This window comes from Lottia gigantea, assembly GCF_000327385.1.
Source record: "Lottia gigantea unplaced genomic scaffold LOTGIsca_10, whole genome shotgun sequence".
Taxonomy (NCBI): domain Eukaryota; kingdom Metazoa; phylum Mollusca; class Gastropoda; family Lottiidae; genus Lottia; species Lottia gigantea.
The window spans coordinates 740,368-757,880 of NW_008706747.1; the positions used below are offsets into that span (position 1 = coordinate 740,368).

Sequence of the window (17,513 nt, forward strand, 5' to 3'; positions counted from 1 at the left end):
CTTTCAGTAAATTCAGGTTCTCAGATTCAGAGTTTTAAAATGTTTCAGGATCCAAATTTTTTTCATCAGTTGAGAATAATAATTCAATTTTGGCAGGATTGAAGTTCAGGTACAAGAAAAAAAAAACAAAAGAAAATATTCTTTTGTAATAATTAAATATTGATTCGGACATTTTTTTGTATTCAATAAGCCTGAATCTGAATTAAAAATTTCTTTCATTCTTTGTATCCAAAACTCTTTCATTTTATTTTTCTAAATTTTGTAACATAAGAATTGCAGAAGAAGCTGGGAACATTTGTTCAACAAAATAGCAGCTCTATCAGAGAGTATTTTCTTTACACATCTTATATTTAGATTCCAAATAGATCAGTTTTATTGTAAAAACATAGCGCCCGTTTATTTTTCTCATTTTTTATCCCAAAAGCAACTTTCTCATCACTGCCGTCTGATGTCATTGGAGCAGATGAAATTCTTGTATCTTGGATTCAATTTGATAAATAAATATCATTTGGTCTAATAAACACAATTGAAAATTTCTACAGTCTAACTTGATAAGATTTAAGCATTTGATTTCCAAATATTAATGGAAAATTGAACAGAGGATAGTAATATTTTGAAAATTAAGGACCTAAAATACTGTAACAGCCACTATTGTCAATATAAAACGGAATAGGAGTTTTACATACATTCAAAGCAATGCGGTGTACAATGAGGGAAATTTTACAATGGGGTATAAGACTACTTTTGTTCAATTGACAACTGTCAAGGGATCTTTTTTTGTGCACAAACTGTAGCACACAAGTTTGCCAATTTCAGCTGCATTGAATTGTCAAAACTGTACAATGGTATCCAACTTCCCCCAAAAAGATAAAATATTTGACTTACCAGAATAGCCTGCTAAAGCTGCTGCTTGAATCATTGGCTTGTGATGATCTCCATCAGGTGACCCAACACGAAGACTATGGAACGGAGATGGACCCATACTAGATCGTAAATCAGTGGGCTGCCAGCTGTCAGTGAGATCTGGGGAATGGCCGTACTCGGCTGTGGACCAGGGTCGTTCTTGTTTGATACTTGGAACTGTTTGGTACGGTGAATCATAGTAATGTTCCTGTGGCGGCGTATCTGGCAGGTAATGTCCTGGAATTAAAATAAGGAATAAATTAATTGTCAGCAAATTACTTTAACCTTAAAATTGACGACTCCTGTTTTGTTCACTTTTTTACAGTCAGAATTGGGTCTAGGCAAGACAAGTGCACCATGGGATTTGTTTCGTATGTCTCATCAATGCCAAGGTAACATCATCTCAATACTATTCCACTGGGGTGGAACTTTAGATGGAATGGCAGAACCAGTTTACAGTAAACTTAGGCTACAGACTACAGAAATTCCCAGTTTCAAGGCTTAATATCTAATGGAACTTGAAAAGAGGAATTTTGAGTGCTGCACATTCAATTTGGATATAAATTCATTATTGTAAGTCATTATTAAAGTCAAATTCTAAATAAAACTGAAACTCAACAAAATGTAATTTATGCTTCAACTAGTATACTCAGTGAACTACCAAAAGCTGACAAAAATGAAGGGCAAAGCAGTTATTAAAGAAATTGCACTTAGAATCTGACCCTTAAACTTATATAGAAACCAGAAACACAGCAACTCACAAATATACTTCTGCTTGCCAAAACTTAAATGTTATTGTACAAAGAAGTTCCGACTTAAATTGGCACAAATTACTTGAAACAACTGGGGAAAATAACATTTTATAAATACCATATTTTAGGACAATAAATTCCCACACAATAATGGAGAAGAATATAATATTTACCAGATTGGTGTGTACAGTAAAATGTAGCCTTTTTTGAAGATTGGTACCCAGCAATCAGAAAAAATAGACTAAAATGTTACTGAAATGCCTGACTAAATCTCTAGGGTCGAAGGAGGGAAAGTGTCAATTAAGAATAAATCTCAACGGCTTCTATCCTAAAATACCACAAATTATCCAAAAGGTACAAATTATGTACTGAAATCAAGCCAAAAGGTTATGTAATTGTATAATTTAGCACGTCTGCATTGTTTCTGCAATTTGAAAAGCCTGTATCAACCTGAACTGAAAATGTCATTGTAGAAAAAGCGAAACTGTACTGTGGTGAACTCCATTCCCAAATGTATATCTAACTTATGACCTTTTTAAAATGGCACTGGAGTGAAAAGAGATGAGATTTTCCATTCAAAACGTTGATAGACTTGTGACCTTTAACCTTTTTTTTGGTTGATGGGAGCCGATTTGGTTCCACTGGTACCATTTACAGACAAAACAAACCAGTTTATGATGATTTCATTATGCTCTTGATTAGCTTTCATTCATAGAGTTTTTGTTTTTAGCCACAGGTTTTCTCATGGTTTTTATCAATGGAAATCTTTCTTTCATTCACATTTCCTCACAAACCTGGCTTTCATCTGCTGCCAGAAATCAAAATGGACGATCATCGGTAAACTTATGTAAACAAAATAATGGCTAGATTTTTATAAACTTTGCCGTAAACTGAATACCATGATCTTTTGATATAGAAATCTGAAAAGGATGCATAAGCTTATTCGATTCCCTTAATCAAAATTCAAAAACCTTCAATTCTGCAAGACAGAGAAACATGTGAGCTCAGATAGCCATTAAGATCAAAAGTACACATCTGTTTGCTTTTGAAAATCAAGACAAAAATAACTTTTAAGAATGTTACCAAAAAATGCACTTTAATTCAATTTCTGAATCATGAAAAGCACTGAGAAACATGCAGGAGAAGTGTGAAAAATGTCAGGGTTATAATTTATAATGCAGAAAGTGTGAACTGTAATAACAAGGGCACACGTTACTAATTGACTTGGTAGCCATCTTGATTGAAGTTGAGCGGTAAAAGACAAAAGTTGCAGCAGAGGGGAATGAGTGTGTGATGTTCAAAGACCACCCAGTGTCTAGCCCCATAGGCTAATCAGTACTTAAGATATCATCACGTTTTCTGTACAATACTGTCATATAATATTAGACTGATATAGAGATTACATAGTTATCTAAGTGGCAGGGATTGTGATGCTTTAATTTTCACCAGCCAACTTGGAAGTTGGAACATCAAGGAAATGAATGAAATGGAATTTTACATCCTACTTTTTAAGATAAACAATGCTATGTATTGTGCAATGAGGGAAATCTTGCATAAAAATTGAAAGAAAAAACCTATATACATTTGTACATTTTTAAGTGTAACCACTTAAGTTTCTTTTTGTCCAGTCATCCAGCTGTTGTATGGAGCTGCATAAAAACAAAACTTCAGAAAATTTTAGGATTAGGCAAATTTATTGTCTTTTAAGAATCAAAAATATTAACTTCCTTTTCAAATAGAATCAAAAAGTACAAAAATTACTGATTCAAACCAGCCATCAAAAATTCAGGCAAACTGAATATGACAATTCACTTTAACCAGTAGCCTATTTCTAGAAAACAACAATTCTTTTCAAATTATGTTTGACAGCATGAGGTAACTTTTCATTTCATCTTCATTAAGTAACTGGATTATCTTTTAAAACAATTTCCATACTTTTAAAACTTGGCTTCTGTTTCTGACCTTCTAAAATGAAGAGCTGAAACACCTGCATTCTATATTCTACATTACAGCACACAAAAACTCCTGTTATACCTTTGTTCAATTTAAATCTGGCACCAAGCCATTTTCACCTGATATTATTCAGGATAAAAAGTGTGTGAAAAGATGAAATTCTCATCCATTATTTTAATTTGAATCACAACAGACGGGCTCAAAGATAAACAATATGGCAGCCAGTACAAGCTATCCACCCTCACACCGACACATTTTTGGCATCAGTCTGAAATTCTTGCACAAATTACCAAGCATCGACATTTGTATTACAGATAATATGATTGTTTTTATATATGTATTATTACATGAATGAAATGAGATGTTTTTTTCGTTGTCATTTGATAAGATTTCATTTCAATATTATCAGTGTTCTTCCTGTTTCATGTAAATTTTCACAAAACCTAGCAAACATATGTAAATAATAAAAAAAAACAACAAAAACACATCTCTTGTCCTCCCATATTTTGAAAACAAATTTCAAAATGTAATCACACCCATGATAAAGATAAAGCCAGCAGAAACTTTCTAGCACACCAACTGGATAGAATCCACCTCAATAGAAATTGCATATAAAGTAGAAAAAATTATCATGCCATGGCATGTTTCGTAGTTTCAATTGGGACTACTTATTTGAAAATATTCTTGAACAACTAATTAACAGGGGTAAACATCAGTGCTATCCTCTAACTTTGGTTTCCAACACTGCTTATTTGAGTCAGTAGAATTGCTCAACTTTAATGCTATTGGTTCCTGAAGGTAAGTATACATGTGCAGACGTTTAGAGAATCGGTTTTGCCTAGTTAGGCAGAATATCAAACGTATTGTTGACTACAGTATCATACATTTCTTACAGAGTCAATCAACAAAGAAGGTTGTTGGCCTTCGACATTTTAAATGTGGTCAAAACCTCACACTGTGAAAAATTGAAAGACAATCTCTTTGATAGAAATTCATCATATCAAATGTACAAATAAAACTGGTGATGAATGGAACACAGTATTTTACTCTAAACAATTATTATACTTTTAGACAAAAGCAATTTGTGCCAAAACAGAGACCCTATTCTTCATTCATGTTCAGTCAGCTGGAAGCGTTTGGTTTCTGCTCACAGTGTCACATGATCAATCTTCTATTCAGAGTTCTCCAAGTATTAGCACATGTCAATGTCCCAAATTTATTTTCAAAAATTCTCCTCCTGCAAATTTCCAAACTTTGAAAGATAAACTTTACTGAGTTACCCACTCTTGATATAACAACTCTTCTGTCATGCAGTACGAAAATGTGCATCAGACAGCAGTGGTTTTGATTGAAGTCATTCTAACTGTTTACACCACCCCATTATGTTCCCGTTATTTGGTAATATTAATCGCTAAGTGTCTTACGAATCTTGGTGCGTAATAATATAATGTAAAGGGACTACTTAATTCGAGCTGTAACACATTTCCTATTTGATAATATCTCATAAATATAAAACATACTGGGACTATATTTATACAAAGCAAGTTGAAATAAGTACGACATTATTACAGTGTTAAAAAGTTTGAAACATTTTGAACGAAACAAACTATAACAATAAAGTGCAAATAACTTAGGTCAATTTTATGAAAAATGTTTTTCTTGCAACAAAGTTTATTTCTGTTTTTAAATTTACCTTTTTCCTAAAAAACAGATTGTTGTCACATTTCAAGCTGTGCCATGTGTCGACCAAATTATACATAATTCGTTGCAGAAGTTTAAAAGATCTGGGAATCACTTCTAAAAGTGTTTTAAGAACTATTACATTGTTGAATGAATCTAGACATTGCTTGATGCTAATGAAAAACCTTGTGTTGTTTCAAATTTCTAAACTTTGATTGGTCATACCACTTTACCAAACATTGGGGCTCTTCCCAAAAAATTTAGCTCAGTTTTAAGACTAATAACTCTAATTGTGATTCAATATGCAAGGTCAACCTTTCCAAAATTTTTTTAAGTTTCACCTACCTCTATTATAAGGCTTAGGAATTCTATATTTCTGTTCACCCATCATTGGATAAAATTCTGTATGGCTAGGATCATAATAACCCTGCGAATGTTCCAAACTTTCATAATCTGATGTCTCTTCATAAGCAGTTGTTGATGACATCATATTTTCATTACTAATATCGTTTAACGTCTGCAACGACTCGGAAATAGGGTAGGAAGCTGAAATTGCAAAAATCAAGGATTATTTCATGGGGTTAAAAATCAAAGTCAAAATCATTGTTTAGCAGAATGAACAGACAAGATTGGTTTGGAGCATGCTGGGACATAAATCTAATCTAATCTTGTTCAAAGGATGTGGTTTAGAAAAGAAACAACTGTATTTTACATGAAAAACAGCTCAGGCTACAAGGATAACAATTTAGGCTAGGTTACAAGAATAACAACTTAGGCTAGGTTACAAGGATAACAACATAAACTAGGTTGCAAGGATAACACTTTAAGCTAGGTTCCTACGTTACATATAAAACAATATTCCTTAACTAAACCTTTATGTAGGTAGGTGAAAAGTTTATACTTACTTTCAATATAAGGTTGACTGGTGGGGACCACACCAGGCATAGATTGGTCGGAATTAGGATAATCTGGAAAAAGCAAAAATAATTTTTATTGAGAAATTCAAAATTTGAAACCTTCAAATAGAACTAACTGGGCATGTGCCATCTGTTTGGAGATGAGATTCTGGTCATTTCAATTCCTTCAAAGCATAAAGGTTTCAAAAGCAGTAATAAATGTCTTCAGGTATTGCCTCCAAACTTCAAATTCAAAATGGCCGCTTAATGATACGAACATGTATCACTAATGTAATTGTTGCTAAGCAACTGTGGAAAACTATCATTAAAACAATTGTTGAGTGGGTGTGGCTCCACCTAGGTCACGATAGCATGTTTGGAGAAAGGTCAGACATCTAAATAAGGCATAACGGCAGAAGTGACGAGCAGTAATCATCTAAGGTGTGGTGTTGTGCATGCAAAATTCGTTAACATGGCAACTCACGTTTCTACTTAAAGACTAGATCAACCTTCAGTATGGAAGACTTCTACAAAGTCCTTGAACACACTTTCAAATATTTTGGCGTATGCTTGTTGTCTCAACCAGTATAAAGCTTATCCTATCACTTTGATATCAGAAGTGAGTAAAATTTCAAAAAGCAGAAAGGATTTTCAAGCAGAAGTGAAAACTTACTTTGACTATGTTGTTGTTGCTGTTGTTGCTGCTGCTGCATATATCTCTCACCAAACTCTGGCACACAGACTGGCTCATTATAATTCTGTGGAATATTACATAATAATGCCCTCTCTTGTGCCACTTCTACAACATAAGACAGAATTGAAATGAAGATTTTAGCAATATCTTACAGTGGGCAATGGAGACAATTTCCAAAATAGCAGGATTAGTTGCATATCTGTTGCTGCATGTTCTGTTCTTCTTCCGATGGATCTTTCATATGTGCTGCCTCTAGCCTCAAAAATTCAGATTTCAAATAAATTTTCAGAATTTCTGCCAGTGCTTCAGAAGATTTTCAATGATTTCATATAAGACTTACCTTTCTGAAGAATATCTATGTGTTCAAATAGAATATCTCCAACATAGGGTGGGCATCGATTTAAAAACGCTTCTTTTTCAAGCTTACATAAGTCTTTGCCCTTGATGGCAAAATTTGCCATATTCATACCCTCTAGGCTGAATTCCTTAACTGCCCATGTTATCCATTGGATTACGTGTAATTCACTCCATTGGCAAGGGTCTGAAAAAAAGATCAGTTATCATAATCATTTTAGAGATTTGCTTTCAAGAAATTATCAGGAATATTCAACACTTATTAGCTCCAGTCAGACATGAATGGCAAATACAATCTAATAGCTATGTCCATGTTTAAGAGACTCAAAAGAAGTTTTCTTGCAAATTTATTGCAAATAATTTTTGGAACCACTGCCACCATGGAACGGTGTAAGTAGAAGCTTCAAGTGTCCCCATTACATATACAAAGATGAAAATCATCTTTGGAATTCCTGTAAATGCACAAAGTCATCTGAGAATATTTTTCTCAATTTTCTTCATCAGTGTATTATAAATTGGTATATAATAAAGCTGGAATTCATTTTCACCGAGTTTATTTTATCATTGAAATGGCTATAACTATAGAAGAGGATTTAGGCTGATCTTCTCAATAAAATATACAATTATTATCAGATGGCATCTAGATATTTAAAGAAATTATTCCATATGAATTCTGAATCGAAAAGATTATTACTAATTTTGTTTACAATTTCAAAATAAATTAGTGCCAGACTCCAACAACTTTTTACCATTTTCAAAAAATAATAATAAAAAGTTGATACTGTTTGAAAGGGAGGCCCAAAATTCACAATTTGTCATACGCAGAGAGACTGTACATAATATATTAAACTCTGCAGCGGTATCAAGTTCTTACCTTTAGGAATATTCAGCCTTCTTTGTTCCTTCTCAAATGCTTTGAAACTTTCCAAGAGTGCCTGTGACATCTTCTGAGTAGTTCCAGGAGTCAATGGAGGAACTTGACTTGTTGGTAAGTCTGAAATTAGAGATTACAAAATTAAGTATATAGCAAAAAATCAAATGTAATTGCAAAAAAAAAAAAAGAAATATTGCCCATATTTTGAATTTTCATAATCAATGCAAAATCTCTCAATAGATATTGAGTGAACTATTGACCAAACTTTTAAAGAAAAAAATGTTGGTCCGAAAGCTGAAAAAAAACCCACTGAAATTCAAAAATTGTTAATCCAGTGTGTATAGCATGGTGATGTGTAGTATCAATGATGTTGTTGTACAACAAATAGAATGACACCAAATAGAATGGTTATGTGTAGGGTCAATAAACTGGTTGTTACTAAGATACAATGTTTCCTCTTGATTTCTTTTCACAGTTCATTAATTGGGCATCCTTGTTAATTTAATTGCACGTGCAGCTTCAAATATGTGGGCACAAGAGGATATAGATAATTAATACTCTATTGTGCAACCCACATTTCCTGAGATTTCAAAAAAATATTCTCAAATCTCCTATCCCGAAAACTGGATCAGAACATTTCATATTAGCACCATTAACACCATTGTTTATTTTCTAGAACTACAAACTTATACATCCTGAGCCTGTGCTTTCGTAATATTGTTTTGAGACTCCAAAACTTTAGTTATTTCAGTTTTTTTATAACAAATAAATGAAATTAATTTCTAAAAATCTAAAATAGGTTAAAACAAATATAGATCAAATTTTCAAAAAAGTACCATGGGAAACTTTTGTACCAAATCAAGAAATAATAAAGTATCAATAACTATGATAAAATTTTTTTTTTTAAAAATTCACAAGTTTTTGCAGCATTTACATCTTTTTGATACCTCAAAGATACAATTAGTACTTCAACTCTTCAAGATAAGAACTTGAAATTTTGTGTACGGCTTCATTTAAAATAATTAACCATAAAGTTTTCAAGTCTAATATTTTCATCATTTTTCTTTCATAAACATTCAGTAATTATTTTGCCAGATTTTTTTTCAGTGCTTTGACATGCCATTATCTGCTTTGAAATTTCAGAGAATACCCTGAAACATTTTTTAAATAGTATATTTATGATGGTATGAAAAAACAAGGGCTGTTATAAATATTTTGTGAATTTTGACAATTTAAATTTCAAAGAAAATTTTACTAAATCTTTCTGCTTTTTAAAATCCTGTTTCTATGTATACCATTTACCATTAGGGACTGATATACAAAGGAAATGAGTTTTGAAAGCACCGAGGCTGAAATTGTGGTAGCCCAAATGGCAATATAATATAGCATCAAATCAAAAAGATGGTTCCGTCAGAAGGTCTGCAGGTTTGCCTGCATTTGTTCCAACCAATAATTGCTCAAGATTATGGAAAGCCTAAATTTGTACACAGCCTTGTAAAGCAATGGCCAAGGTAACAGAAGACCTTGGCACCTGTGTTAAAACACAATAACAAACTCAATACAATATTTCTCAAATAATGATTCTTTCCAGATACTAGTTTTAGACGACACCATTGGGAAAAGGTAGAAAGCAGCAGAAGTGGAAATCTGGCTATGAATAATAATCACTACCCATCTTGAACAACATTTGATCACCAAAAGTCAACCTCACCCTTTCTAGCGAGTTCCAGCATCAATATTAAGTTGAACCTCGCCTCAATCTAAGAACACACTTACATAAATATATTAATAAACGGAATAATATCGAGCCATTCGGGCGAGCCTTCAATAAATATCAAATTCTACAACATTTGTTTCAGAAAAGTCTAGCAGAAAATACCAGCTGCATAAAATTGTAACAAGAAAAAATTTGACTTCTGCCTGTTTCGCCTTCAAAGACAACGAAAAAAATTGTATATTTGGATTTGGGGAGGCGCTTTTTTATAATAATATGTTACATACAGTATCATTTTAGTTTTCTATTTGACGTCTTGAAAAGTAAATAAGAAATTTAAGAAGGAATTTACTCCATTCATGACCAATTTCTAAAATAAAAATTTTAAGAAATAATTTCAATGAAAATAACTGGCATTTTTTCAAATACTTTAATATATAATATTTACTAGAGTCAAATTATTTGGACAGGTTATCTGACTCAATGATTGGTCGAAAAATGATGTTTGTTTACAATTTTCAGAAATTTAGAGAAATTTTGTTTACGAGTTTCTAATCTTTTAAATGAATTTCGTTCATTTGAACAGGTGAAATTGATTTTGAAGCAAATCTCTCAGGAAGTGATGGCTCATTATCGGCACACTTTACATATGTTAGAATGAATGAAATAAATGGAGTGGAAAAATGGAGGAATTAGTGAAAATCTATTAACTCTTGAATTAAAACTGACAGATCAAGCCTGAGAGGCTACTTAAGCTTAAAACAATACTTATATCTTAAGCTTAAAACAATACTTATATCTTAAGTACTTAAAATAGAGTTAATATTTTTGTGAATTTAATGTCATTTTAGAAAATGGTCAAGAGCCCAACAAAACAATTTATCTTAAGATGTTATAAGGATTACCTATCAAAGATTGGAAAATATATTTATCAACGCTGGATATTATACTCTAAAAATACAAATATTTTGGGGAATAATTTTCTTATTCATTTATTTGCAGCAAGCAAAATATTTGCATTTTAAGCATACCATTACAATAAATTTGATCAAAAGAAAGTCAAAGGTAGTCAATCAATTTAAAAGATGGAATTATACTTCATCATGAAAAATAATTATTTTTTCTCAAACTTGTATTAGATGTGATGGAAAATACATAGAAGCACTGGCCCAGGTCAAAACTAATGACCATGAAAAATGTCAAAATTTCATGGAATATTATTTACTTAATTGAATTGAAGTTCTTTCAAGATGAAGAATTTGTATGAAAAATCACAAAGTAAGAAATATCCAAAAATATGTTTCATTAATTTATATATTAAATTTGGAATTCAATAAAGCAATTTTCAAGACAAAAGGGAACCAATTTCAAGATATACAATCTGATATTCCTAAGAATAACAGACAACATTCCAATTTTTGAAAAACTTGTAAAATGTCAAGAGAATTTATTTACTGATAGATGAAAAGGTTGAATCAAAAGTTTTTAAACAGCTGAACTTAAAATTCAAGGTTCATTTTGGTAATAAATAATTTAATTTGTCACCTTAATCTGCTGAACAACAAAGGCTTCAACTTTCCATTGATTTCATAGAAATTTCAGAAATTAGATACATCTACTTTGATTGTATGATACAGAGAAATTAAATGCTTTGGAAGTTACCGCTACAAATGGCAATGGGTCAGGCAACTGTATTATACATTTATGGAAGTTGTTTTATGTAGAAAACTGTTTTAGGTTTTTTGTTTTTCAGACTACGCTAGGTAAAAAAAAATTATTGGAAGGATACTACCTCTCTCAAGAGGTCCACTTTTATTTAGTTTCATTACCGGGATGTTGTTAACCGATTGTTTTTTCACCTGATTTTGTCCTGTCAATGGATTTTGAGACTTTGGTATTCTTTCATCTGGCTTTAATTTGAAAATGTAAATGTGTTTAATTTGTCCATATTTTTTTTTTTGGGGAATGCACAAAATTAAAAAAGTTAGGTATCGTAATGCTGTCTTGTCTGAAGTAGGCCCATCAAATTGTTCCTTCAATATTTTCACATCCAAATAGTTATCATCAGTTGCTTTCCCTTGAGTAAGATTACTCAAAAGCCTTTTAAACCAATTAACAAATATGATAAAGTAATTAATAAACTTTCTCCTAACCTTTGAAATCTGACACTGTGCTAATTACCTCCCTTGAATTATAGGGCCTACTTGATAATCTCCCTTGATATGTTAATCAACCCCTCATTAACCCCTAATTACTCCTTTCAATGACTGGGAAGTAAAAAGTGAAAACTGTTATCAACAAGAAACCCTGTGAGAGAGATAATGGCCCAGAATAAATAAAGAAGAAGGGGGGTAGCTGGTACTAAGTCCCCTTGCTAGTTAGGGATCTTGTAAATGGTAAAAGATACAGCAGACCTCAGCAGGGGGGTTTATGCTTGAAACAAGAAACCCCTGAAAGACAAGTGGTTGAAAATTAGATGCCCCGGGGCTAGGAGTTTAAAAGGGTTAACATGAATTATGGCATGCCATAAGTATCAGGCATTTAAAGGGTTAACTGTGAATTATTGGTTTTTGGTGATGATCAACCTCTTGCTGAGATAAAATCAAAAAGTAATTAGGGATTTGGATAATGATGTTGGGTGTCTTAACTTTCCCTATTTTGATCAATTTAAGATGGTCTCTTCCATTAACAATTGTAAATAAGGATCAGAGTAAAAATGTCACTTCACATATTTGTTTTTCTTAAAAGTGGCAAAGGATTGATTTATTTTGTAAAAGAATGTTTCAAACTATATTAAATCACTTATCCTTACTTGTCTAAAATTCCAAAATATAAATTATGGTACAGTTTGAATTCTTATAATTTTTATTGTTAAAAAAACCTTATTCAAAATTTCATATAAATCCATATCTACATATTTCTACCATTATAATTGACAAAAGTTTAATAAATATTTTTTGCCTTTTATTTCGTTGAATTCCCAAATATGCCTGGAAAAAATTGTCATAAATCTAATAAATTTATTTATTTCAATACTTGAAGTAATCAAAATCATGTTGTTCAAATGCTAATTTTCTCCTTGACTTTTTAATAAATCAGTTGGAATGCTTCAATATTGTCATTTACCCCTATTTCAATGTCTGGGCAATGTCCAAAATGGAGTTGATGATTTTCACCATTGAACCAAATTAAGTCATTTGCTCTTCAAATTATCTTGTTGACATTTAACCCTCTACATCAAATTTACTGCCAGTGGTCCTGATCTCGTTGACTTTTGAGTCAATTAATTCCATAATTAAAGAATAGGGGGGGATTTTGACATGAATTATTATTCCTAACTCTTCAATTTTGAAGATATGAAGAGTGCGCCTACCTAAATATGAATGCTGATGTCCATTTTGTTTTAGTTGCATATTTTAGTGATGCAGATAGCAAACTCTTGACATACAAACAATTTTCATAGCATTTTATATTATTTATATTTTCCCTCATTGCACACTGCATGCCAGTCCTCATTAGCCCAATTAGATGCAGAAGAGTAGTATATATATAATTTTTTCTTTCATTTTTTATTTATTTCACTTAGAATTATGGAATTCTAGACTTATACATTATCCATAATCATAAAAATCACTTGCCATTTCAATACGAAATCTTAAAAGTATTTAGTTTCACCTAACAATGGTCTCAATCTGGTTTTTTCATTTCAGATTAGACACTTGTTGTCAAAGATAAACTTTGTGACATATCCTCTCAAGAGGCAGCTTAATAATGACTCTCATTCATTCATCTACATCATTATTTATTCTTTCACATCATTTATCTATCAATCAATCTAATATATTCACACTTTCTCTCTATCCTTGAAATAAAGTGAGCTTGTCAAACAGTAAGGGGTTCAAGTTAATAAAGATTTGTCATGGTCCATTGAACAAGTCAAGAGGCTGGCCCTTATTCAACTTACACCATGTAATAAAGGAGTGAATGCCTAGTGTTTAATTTGACATTTCCCTTGACTAATGATAGAGATCATTTACTAACTATTATCCAGCTCTTCACTGGACCTATTATTACATATATTTAACTTGTCACTCAATCTTCCAGTCTTTCACTCATATCTCACTTTCCATGCCTCATTATATTTTTAACTGGTCCCCATCATCACCATTGGAAAACTGTACCTTGATTATTTTTAATAGGTTGTTTTTAGCACTTTCCTAATTATGGTTTCACATTTTTTTGGACAATTGCACTGATAACTTCCATTTTACTGCACAGTTTTGCATTAAGAAAATCTTCAGCAAACTGACGTCTGCAAAAGTCCTTTTTTTGAATTTAATGGTGTATGCTTTCAAAAGTTGCCCAAGATGCAGAATCCCTGTTTAAGTTGTTTGAATATTAAAAAAAAGTCACATCTTTATGTAAAACACTTGCAGGTTGTTTGAAAATAATTCATTCAAAATTTTTGATTCATTATTTAGAATATTGATGTAAATCCATAATTTTCAAACATAAATACCATAAGAGTAAATTTTGAACTGATGTATATTTCTGCAAATATACTTATCTTAAAACAAATTGTGTCATGTATTTATTAATTAATATGGCCATGTACGATTTTAAATATGGCAAAGTTTATGGTAGGTTTTTACTTTTGATCATTTAATTCCAAAAAATATATAATGTTATATATTATGTTATATATGTTATATATAATTATTTTTTTACATGAAATAATAATAAAATAAAACCTAAATCATCTTTGATATTAGCTATTTCAAAAGCAAAAAATTTTGTAATGTACATATTGATAATAACTCTTAAAAAACAATTGCTTTGCTTTTTGTATTTGTGTAATTTTTTACAAAAGTTGTGTGGATCTAAAAACTTTCTGGATAATTTTATTTTATAATTCATTTGAAATTTTTACAAATAAAATCAATTTATAATTTTCATTGGCAAAAAATATTCCAATATCAAGATACCAAAATGAATCCTGCAAATTATCTGATATCAGAATTACAATCTTGTACAAATTAATATTTGAACAGAAAGCCTTATAAATCAAAATTAGGGTTCAGTTATTTTTATTTATGATAGCTCAAGATTATCATCTATAGATTTGTTCCAGGTTGGTTTTAGATTTCTAGTATCTTCTGAAGACCAAATAAATAATAATGTCAAAAAATAAAGTATTAATTAAAATGCCATATTTTGGTGCTGACCTGTAGTTTGATTTACTGCGAGCCTGTAACCAAATCCTCAATATCATTTTGATAGCATTTGAGATAAAACCTGGACATCAATTATCGTATTTGTGTTTTGGGTTTCAGTTTCAGAATTGCTGACAGATTTGTATTCAAATTTTATTATATGAATTATAAAGCTTTTCTATTTCTGTGTTATATAATCAATTATCAAATATCGCAGGTTTTTCCTTTTTCAAGAAATTCCCGAATTATTGAGAGAAGTTTTATAGTAAAACTTGAAAATTGTGACACATTTTATGAAAAAATAAAAAGCTTTCTATAATCAGAGAAATGAAATAACTTAATTAAACACTTAAAAAATTCACTTTCGATGGTCAGAAATGGCAAATTGTCTAAATCCCAAGGAAAAGTAAATTGTCTTACTGATGGACTGATTACTTTTACAGGTAATACATCTTTGATTAGTTATATGTAAATCAAATTATCATCTTAAAAATAGTCACTATAAATATGTAAAAATTAAGATATTCTATTTTGAAATTTTTGTTAACAGAGGGTAAATTTCAGTTATAATTTTTGGATATTGAACTGTGAAGTTGATATTGTGTTATATCGAAAAGTCAAGTTCGAAAGCTTTATGTTTCTATTGGAGTAGCAGAGACAATCTATGACCATTTCAAATCTGATCTAACGATTCATAGATAAAGAAAACATAGGATTTACTTAACTGAACCAAATAACTTATCCAATCCCAAATCCTGGTAGCAGACTCTTTTAGAAAGTATTCTCATAGAAGTGGAGAGATTATTCAGAAGAGATGGCCTTCAAATATGCCTTATTAAGAAAATGAAGATGGCAGATTAATAAATATACGGAACATTTCGATTTTGTCACTTGAAAAAGTTCTTTTAATATTTTAATCATTTTTGATACTGAAGTTTTTAATTGGTTTTACTTACCATTTCTACAAGCATACAAATGTCCATTTCTGGCATGTTGAGGCCACAAATGGGTGTACAGATTATTCCTTGGTAATATCATAGCTGGTCCTTGAAGAGGACTTGGAGATCCTGCTAACATTTCACCCTGATAGGACCTCATTTAGGAAAAATAAATTCAAAATCCACAAATTAAACTCATTGATTGATTAAAAGTAATTAAAACCTTTTGATCACAGACAAATAATAGCACAGAATAATAAATAGTTCAACTGGAGATCAACAAAAATAAATTGTCAAAATAAATTATTCCAAATTGACGGCAACTTGATAAATATTAATAAATAAACTAAACACTGTCCGCTACAAACTAAACTTCTACGTTAACGACAACTTTTACCGAAAATGTGCGTTACAATTCAAAACTGCACCAATTTCATGTCAAACGCATCTCTGTTTGAAAGTTTTAGCACTTTTAAAAGAAAAAATCCTGCACTCTCTTACACTGAGAAAACTTAGTTGATAATCGTAACACAAACACTCTAGAGATGGAAAGATGAAATATAGTTAATTCTTCTACTAACAAACATTATATAGTCGTCCCATTAACTCTTTTTCAGTTCACTTCTGTACTGAGTCGGTCATTTTCTTTCCACTGACCAAAATCCTTTTTATCACTTGTCTCAGCAAACACCAAGTTATTAACTACAGACAATTCATAGCTTCAAGCATCAACTAGTTAAAATCATGAATGAAAGTTACCCCCTTTCCCCTTTAAACCAATAAATCACTCACATTAACTCGACCAATCAGATGGCTATAACCAGAACACAGAGAATTAAGCTCCTCCCCTTCCACTATTGACCTAGGTTTATGAATGAATTCCCTTCCCAAACAGATGGTTTTGTCTGATTTCCATGGTCTCAACACTTTATGAATGAGCAATCATTTTGGAGGTGTTTTCACAAATTTGGTTTTTGTGAAGAAAAACCTATTTTAAAGATAAAAAACCTCCTGTGCGTTTGAGCCACTTTGTTGCAGACAGGAAAAGGAATGAAAGAAACATTGGTCCTTGTATGATAAATACTTGTGTTAACAAAGAATGAATAGAAGATTCCTTTTTTTCATGAACAAATTAACGTTTGGTTGATACAATTACAGCAGTTCACCTCAATTATATCTTTATTTCAATTGGAACAAGTGAACGGTTGTGATGTTCACAGATGTAAATTTAGTAACAAACTCAGGGGTTTGTTTCGTTCAAAAACTGTTAAAATCAACAGAATTTTCATTTTAGAATTTTATCATAAAGTCAATGTTTAATTACCATGACAATGATCAGATTTGGAACATCTGACACTTTGTGACTTGTGTTTCCATGGCAATTACTTACAGTCACATGCTACAATTTTTTGGGGTGTTTTCTTCAAAGTAGGTTATTAATTTGCTAAAAACTTGGCAATACTACACTTTGGTTTGAATATTAACTTTAAATGGCTACCTACACTACAATTACGTTGCAATTTCTATATATTTTGAGTGAAA

At 31.3% G+C, this 17,513-nt stretch overlaps 1 protein-coding gene across 1 annotated transcript; it reads right to left on the reverse strand.

Annotated features, from left to right (window-relative positions):
- Positions 1-350: 350 nt before the first annotated feature.
- On the reverse strand, positions 351-16,131 carry LOTGIDRAFT_156021 (hypothetical protein; the record flags this gene model as incomplete). Its single annotated transcript, XM_009046059.1, has 8 exons — positions 351-478; positions 886-1,140; positions 5,634-5,834; positions 6,194-6,256; positions 6,858-6,983; positions 7,219-7,419; positions 8,107-8,226; positions 15,990-16,131. 8 exons carry the CDS (start codon positions 16,129-16,131, stop codon positions 351-353), a joined length of 1,236 nt encoding a protein of 411 aa, XP_009044307.1.
- Positions 16,132-17,513: the final 1,382 nt, after the last annotated feature.